Source organism: Periophthalmus magnuspinnatus, chromosome 20, assembly GCF_009829125.3.
Source record: "Periophthalmus magnuspinnatus isolate fPerMag1 chromosome 20, fPerMag1.2.pri, whole genome shotgun sequence".
Taxonomy (NCBI): Eukaryota; Metazoa; Chordata; class Actinopteri; order Gobiiformes; family Gobiidae; genus Periophthalmus; species Periophthalmus magnuspinnatus.
Window position 1 is genome coordinate 24729222 of NC_047145.1, and position 7875 is coordinate 24737096.

The following is a 7875-nucleotide window of genomic DNA, read 5'->3' on the forward strand; positions in this document are numbered from 1 at the left end:
AAGAGTTACACTTTGACCCTGAACAAGAGATAAACCAGTGGAACAACACAGCACCTCTGTCTCAGGAAATACACTCATCTGCTGATAATGAGGGAAAAGAGGGAAAGGGGAGGGCATCTGGCACACAGGGATACGGCAGGATGGGAGGGCATCCGACACACATCTGCTGTTTTCTTCTGGTAATTGTTGGTCACTGGGTCAAATGATCAGCAGTTTATATAATATAACCTGTTTATGATGACAACATAAAGATAAGACCTATTTAAAATGATAAAGTCCAGACCAAATACAATAAAACAGAAATAAAACATTTCACAAGACATGAATTAAAACAACTTCTACTACTGCTGCCTCTGCTTCTACTACTAGTCCAAGTTTGTTCCTAGTCCTGGTTTGGGCCTTGTTTAGTCTTGGATTTGTTCTGATTTAGTTCTAGAGGTGTAGTTCTTTTCTCAGTATTGTCTCATATCGGTTATAGTCCTGGTTTAGTTGTAGGTTAGACCAAGGGTAGTCCTGCTTTAGATCTGTAAGTTGTAGTTTATTTACATATAGAATCAAAGACAAAGGCAAAATTTAGTTAGCTTAGCTTTAATTAAAATAAAACTTAGTATTTACAGACATTATCATCATCATTAGACACTTTATTTCACAGTAAATTAAAGGGAATGTGCAGGTACTTGGACCCATCAAAATAAAAGTGCAAAAACCTTTAATACATTTAAGACAACTCAAAAACCTGCACCAACCAGCCACAACATTATAGAATACACAGTCTACACCAGGAATAAACCAGGACCAACCCAGAACTAAACCAGGTCTAAACCAGGAATAAACCAGGTCTAAACCAGGTCTAAACTAGGTCTGAACCAGGTCTAAACTAAGTCTAAACTAGGTTTAAACCAGGTCTAAACCAGGCCTAAACCAGGCCTAAACCAGGTCTAAAGCATGACTAAGTGTCATCTAAGTGCAGTATAAATCAGGTCTTAACCAGGAGTGATGGGAAAAAAAACATGTAAGAACCAGGTTTAAACCAGGACTAAACCAGATGCTGGACCTTCTCACAGTGATGGTATAGTCATGTTTTGGCTGTTTGGTGCCTTGTTTATGGTCTTTCCTGTTTCAGTGACCTGTTTTGGAGTGAGACAGAATACTGTAAAAACAAAAGTAACGTTGAGATGTGTCGGTATGATGTGTTCATGGACAAATCCTGAAAAAACAAACTTGATGTTCATAATGTTTAAATCTCAACTCGACGTGGCGTTCCCCTTGGACTCTTTATCTTCAGACTGAAAAAGAAACAAAACTATATTATAATCTCACCATCCTCTGCTCCACCTGACCCTCTCCTCTGCTCTCACACCACCTAACTGTACCATATATTCCCTCCTCTGCTCCTCTGACCTCTTCAGTACACACACTTCCAACATTGCAATCTCCATATCGAGTTGTTTTTCTGTCTGTCCAAACTAGTTTGTTACAATTTGACATTTCAAAATTGACTCTGAACAAAAACACTTTGTACAAACCTTTTTGTTGGTAAAGGGAGGATCTTTCCAGACTTGTTCAACAGTAACTTTGCTCTGTTGATACAAGGCACAGGCCTGATCACGACTTAACTGAAAAACAATGAGATAATACACATTTAGAGATGCACTTTCAGGCACAGTTTAGACCAGGTTTAATCCTGGTTTTAGTCCTGGTTTAGTAAGTTTTGTCCTGTCTTTGATCTGTTAAGTCCTGATTTTAGCCCTGGTTTTAGTTATGTTTTAGTCCTGGTTAGGCCTTGGGTTAGACCTGGTTTAGCCCAGTTCTGTTACAAAGATTAACTAATACACAAAGTAGTGACAGAAATATGCCAAAGCTAACAATGTAAATAAGTTAATATGCACATCTCATTAATCACTGTTTAGCAGCGGCACAATCTTCACTTAGTTGTTTTTTTAGTCCGGGTTTCAATCCGGTTTTAGTCCTGTTTTTAGCCTTAGTTTAGCTACAGTTTTAGCCCTGGTTTTAGCTCTGTTTTAGTCTGGGTTTACTCCTAGTTTTAGTCCTGATTAGGCATAGTTTAGCTCTGGTTTAGTCTAAACACAGTAGGGGGCAATTTTGGGGGGATTTTGTTTAATGCTTGGTTGCTTGTTTCTCTCTGAAAATCTGGCAACCCTGTCTCCGAGCTCCACCCACTCATACATCAATTACACACTGAGGTGGGTGAAGTGTCTGGCCCAGTGACACAATGGCAGTATGAATGAGCTAAATTGGTGTGCATTTAGAGACTCAGATCTGAACTGTTTGAACTCAGGAAGTCTCCGTCTCGTCCTGTGAACTACATTTCCTCTTTTTCTTTGTCAAGTCACTGGTTTGGAATGTGCCACTGTGACGTAAGAATTACTTTTAAACAGTTACTACTATACAAGGTCAACTGTACTACAAAGTAATAGTGCTAGTGCTGCTGCTGCTACTAAAAATATATATTTTAAGTCAAAACAGATGGCTGCCAATCCATTTCAAAGAGTTCAGTCCTGGTTCAGTCCTGGTTCAGTCCTGGTTCAGTCCTGGTTCAGTCCTGGTTCAGTCCTAATTTAAGTCCTGGTTCAGTCCTGGTTCAGTCCTGGTTCAGTCCTGGTTCAGTCCTGGTTCAGTCCTAATTTAAGTCCTGGTTCAGTCCTAATTTAAGTCCTGGTTCAGTCCTGGTTCAGTCCTGGTTCAGTCCTGGTTCAGTCCTGGTTCAGTCCTAGTTTAGTCCTAGTTTAATAGTTTATGAAACACACTGCACAAATTAAAACCAGTAGTTCTATCACTGCTCTTCTGCTCAAAACAGAAGTGCATTTTAAACAAAATCCAGATGAATCTGGTTCTTTGGGTCTAGTCACGATTTCTGAGCATTTTCAGACATTGTTCTTCTGTGTGGAATTTAACACACAGAGTAACAATGACTGTACAGAACTGTTATCAGCAGCTATTGTGAGAAACAAGTCCAACCAGGTCTAAACCAGGTCTAAACCACGTCTAAACCAGGTCCAAACCAGATCCAAACCAGATCCAAACCAGATCCAAACCAGGTCCAAACCAGGTCCAAACCAGGTCTAACCCATGACTAACCCATGACTAACCCATGACTAAACCGGGTCTAAACAGGACTGAACCAGGTCATTTCAATTATATTCATTACAACTAGTACTAACCCAGGATCAAAAGTTGTTCCAAACTGGGACTAATCTAGAACTAAAATAGGTCTAAACGGAGATTAAACCAGGACTCAAACGAGATTCTATGCAGAGCCATAGAAAGAAGTGCTTCATTATAGAGCTCGGACCTTGAGCAGAGCAGCGGCCTGTTGTGGGTAAAACATGGAGGAGCTCAGAGCCACAAGGCCGAGAGGAAACGCCAAACGCTTCAGTCTGGAACCTGCAACACACGGTGAACAATTTGAATTATTCACCTGTCAATTCACAGGTAGACAGGAGACAAAATTCACAAACAAGCATATATGATGATTACGACTACGGTTAATACTGAATTTTATTGACCACTATACAAAGTTCACTATCTTACTAAATTTTTCATGTTGTTCTGACACATCTCCATGTGTCAGATGCCCTCCCTGTGTCTCCGCGGGGTCTTATTCCATGTAAAAACTGCTAACCCTGTAGTTTAGGCCTCTACAAACATGTTCTTAGATGAGTTTAAAGTTCAGATTTCAGTCTTCTTTCTCATGTTTTTCCCAGTTAACTTGTACATTTGCTCTGGTTCGTGCCTTTGGCGAGGTAAAGTCCTAAGAATCCAGAGAAGCCGATTGCAGCCACACTGGGGTAGAAGTTTGAGGGCGGGTCACTCAAAAACCGGTACACATCTGCAACAAACACAAGAATCACAACGATCCAGGTTTAGGGCTGAGTTTAGTCCTGGATTAGTTCTACCTAAATACTAGTTTAGTCCTTGTTTAGTGATTGTTTAGTGATTGTTTAGTCCTGGTCTAGTCCTGGTCTAGTCCTGGTCTAGTCCTGGTCTAGTCCTGGTCTAGTCCTGGTCTAGTCCTGGTCTAGTCCTGGTCTAGTCCTGGTCTAGTCCTGGTCCAGTTATAGGCTAGTTATCGTGTAGCCTGATTCATTTTTAGTTGTTTGGAACAAGGACGTCTTGAAAATAAGTGATTAAAGTTTGCTGAAATATGCTCAAATCACCCCAAATACAACTTCAGGTGAGTAAATGGTGAGTGAAAACAATTATAACATGGTTAAAGCTCTGAAAAGTAAAAAAAAAAAAAAAAAAGTCTGCTTTAAATTCAGTTGGTTTAAAGTTTGTTTTAACAGTCTCTTGTACAGTGAGTTTGAGGTTATTCTGTCTTTTTGGGGAATATGTGTACCTGTGACGGCTGTGACTGAAGAGTTTATTGTTGGCTCCACTCTTTTGTAGGCGCTCTGCAAAAACAAAACACTTGGAATGAACTTTTATGGCCTAATTTAAACCACTGACAAAGATAGTTCACTCACCTCCACTTTGTCAAACGCTGCTTGACCTGTTTTCTGGGAAAAAAAAAAAAGTTATTGAACCAAGCGGAAGCATGTCCTCTACATCTGACCTGTCCTTCAATGTCTCTGGGTTAAATCTGTTCTGGCCAGGAGCAAGACAAGTACTGATTAAAAGCTGTGATAAACAATATTTTTATTTGGTTTACTATTTTCTGATCTATGTTATAATGTTGTTTCCTCAACACAAACATACGTAGAGTTGTGCTTCGTTTCATTCACTCATGTTTAACGCACAAACCCTGCACATTTAGGCCGAGTTCTTCTTTCAAACAGAACACACTGTTCCACCTTCACAGGAATCATTTGGATAATTTCAGCCCTGGAACTGGCCATCGCTACTGAACAAAAGGTGAAATGTAACTTAACTTAAAAACTACCTCTTCATGACATCACAAGGTGGAACAGAGCATTTTGAGCAGACTAATAATGCAGGGTTATTCAAATGTGTGAATAAATAAAACACAAGTCCAGATATGTTTTTGAGAAGGTAATACTATTAATAACATGGCTAAAATCTCATAAGAGTCTGTTTTACATAATATATAAATTTGGATAACCTCTGGATCCTGACTTGACTTAGTGGTGATAATTATTACTTAAATCAAATCCAAAAACTCTGTATTTGATAAAAACTGTTGAATAAAACTCAAGTCTTTACTTTTCACAGGGACTAAATAATAGTTTAAAACAGACCTATTGTTATATATTTATAATCTATGAGACCCATGAATCATTATGTTATAATTTGCACATTTTAAATCGCAATATTCATCTAAAATGACTTAATAAAAGAAACAAAGCTGCTAACTTCCATGTTAGAAAAACTGAGGGAAAACTTCCGGTTTGGCTAATGGCGGAGTAGGTACAACACCGGGAAAAACTGAGGTGCCCAACGGGAGCTGATGTCGTCGTAAACATCTTCACAACAAAGCGCCGCATGCTGTCGCCACCTCTTATGAATAGCTGCACATCACACTAGCGAGCAACAGTCTGTGAAATCCTCCAGTCGTCCAGGCCGTCCATAGTAAAATCCAAAATCTGTCAACTGGACAAAACTTAGGAGGGAAGACGTTTCAGAAATGAAGAAGCGGCTTGGATGAGCAGAAAAAAACATCTTCACTCCTACAACGTTTTGTCCAGTTCACATATTTAACTTTGGCTTTTATTACTAGCAAGCAACTATTTTTTTTTCATTTGAACCAAAATTACTACGCAACGCTGCCGAACCCTGTGAGTATCACCAATTAAGAAAAAAAAATTGCTTAAAGAAGTAAGTACAGAGCAATGGGCATGTGCCGGTGGTGGTGGTGAAAACGGCAGATAATTGGCAAGTGACTTGTGGCAAGTGATCTTGAAAATAAGATTAAAAATTGCTCAAACATGTACAAATCACTCCAAATGCAACTTCAGGTGAGTAAATAAGAAACACCTGTAATATGGTTAAAAGCTCTAAAAAGTAAATTTTGCAGAATAGGTCTGATTTCAAATATAATCATGATAAAAGAGTGTTCAGTACTGGTTTCTCACTTGGCACTGGTTGGAGTACGGCTCCATCCAGTTTCTGAGCAAAGACACTTTCTCCTCGAATGCGTTGGACTCAGGCTCTGGGCATTGGACCTCTTCAGGGCGAGTGTACAGAGACGGCAACTGCAAAATGGAACCAAAACAAAGAATATATAAACTGGTAGGATTGAAAAAGTATCGATAATCAAATACTACTCGATACTAGTAATGAAACTAGATACTCATCTGAGCAGGTACTAATTGATACTACAAAAGTCCCATTGACAGGACAGAAATGAACCTTTCCTTAATAGCTTTAGAATGACCTTGAGCTATATCAGAACAAGTATAAGACACATAGACTAATATCGACCCATGAACCACTATGGAACCTACTGGACACTGAGAGATTACACACATATAAGACACATGGGACTAAAAACAAAGTACTACCATTTAATCTCACGGTATATAGTCATGTATTCATTGAAAAAGTGTCCCAAGAGCGCACTTGACTAGTTGATTACAATGCTATGTGATCTAGCTTTCCTTCAGTTTATTCGGACCCCGTAGGGACTTGCCTCCTCCAGCCTCATGACGGGGGGAGAGGGCTTCTTCTTCCCGTCTGAGGCCGCCAGCACCGGGCCGCTGCTCAGCCCCAGGAGCCCCAGGAGCCCCGGACCTCCGACGGACACCTGCAGCACACCGGGGTCAGGCCACAGAATACACAGTTTACGGAGAATACACCGGATACAGATTAATAACATAACGTTATTAAAATAAATAGTTATTTATAAACACGGAATAAAAGCGTATGAGAGGTTGAAAGTTGCTGTAGCTGTTAAAAATGTAAAAAGTAAAAAAAAAGTGATTCCAGCGGTGCTAATGCCGCAGCTAACATCTGCCTAACATTAGCTTTTATGGATTTTTGAGCATTTTATACAATTGTGATGAAAGGACAGTAGACTGCATGGTTCTGTACAAACACCCGCTTTTAACTGGATATTTCTGCGCTGTTTAATGATTATAAATTATCAGAAAATGGTCAGAAAAGGTAGAAAATGTTACCAGTTTAGTGTAGGACATCGCTTCTGTGTGGAACGTGAACAAGAAGCAACATTATCACTGACGCCACCGTGTGGATGGGGGAGCACACTGCACTGGATTATGGATATGCAGTTTTTTTTACCTATTCAATTTAAATTTTAAAATCAAACGTGCATTTTTGTGCAGTTACATTTTGCAAATCAGACATACATGGTATTGCAAATGTCAATGTTGCTGCTTGTTCAAAACAAACAAAACAGCCAAACAGGGCTGGAGACCTCCAAGAAGAAGCTGTCACAAAAGCTGAAGCTGAACAAAGCACTGTCCCTGCAAAATATGGAGAGACAAGGCATCGTCTAAGAGAAGAGATGGAGAGAGGGATGAGAGAAGATCGTAACCAACTCCTAGCCCCTATGTCCTACCAGGGATGTACACTGCATTCAGACTTACTGATAAACTGATACTAATTCAGCATCAGTCTTTCACTGGTTCCAATTGTAGACCAATCAATCTGCTCCCACTGGCTATTAGAACAATTATGTATGATGCATTTTAAGATTAATGAACTACAACCACCAGCTGAGCATACTGAAAGGGCCACACCATAGCAGTGCTCTGGCATATATGACAGAGGAACGGCTCATGTGTGATAGAACACATGAGCTGTGGTATTAGACTTCACAGCAGCTTTTGATGTCTTTGATCACTGTATTCTAATTAATAAGCTCAAGTCTGTTTCTGCTCATAGAGCCTTACATGGACACAAAAGTCAGGTTTATCAGATACTGCTATGACATCA

The 7875-nt window shown here is 39.8% G+C and overlaps 1 protein-coding gene across 1 annotated transcript; it reads right to left on the bottom strand.

Annotated features, from left to right (window-relative positions):
* Positions 1 to 575: 575 nt before the first annotated feature.
* Positions 576 to 7142, bottom strand: LOC117388519 (MICOS complex subunit MIC26-like). The gene is made up of 9 exons (XM_033986079.2): positions 7098 to 7142; positions 6611 to 6724; positions 6054 to 6173; positions 4488 to 4520; positions 4361 to 4415; positions 3755 to 3850; positions 3314 to 3405; positions 1527 to 1616; positions 576 to 1286 (listed from the first exon to the last, which is right to left on the bottom strand). Exons 1-9 carry the CDS (start codon positions 7113 to 7115, stop codon positions 1245 to 1247), a joined length of 660 nt encoding a protein of 219 aa, XP_033841970.1. The 5' UTR covers positions 7116 to 7142; the 3' UTR covers positions 576 to 1244.
* Between the last annotated feature and the right edge of the window lie 733 nt (positions 7143 to 7875).

Coding starts and splice junctions, on each gene's coding strand:
- LOC117388519 (XM_033986079.2), bottom strand. Junction 4,416..4,487: donor CAGCGTTTGACAAAGTGGAG/GTGAGTGAACTA, acceptor TTGTTTTTGCAG/AGCGCCTACAAAAGAGTGGA. Junction 3,406..3,754: donor AGGACTTTACCTCGCCAAAG/GCACGAACCAGA, acceptor CGTGTGTTGCAG/GTTCCAGACTGAAGCGTTTG.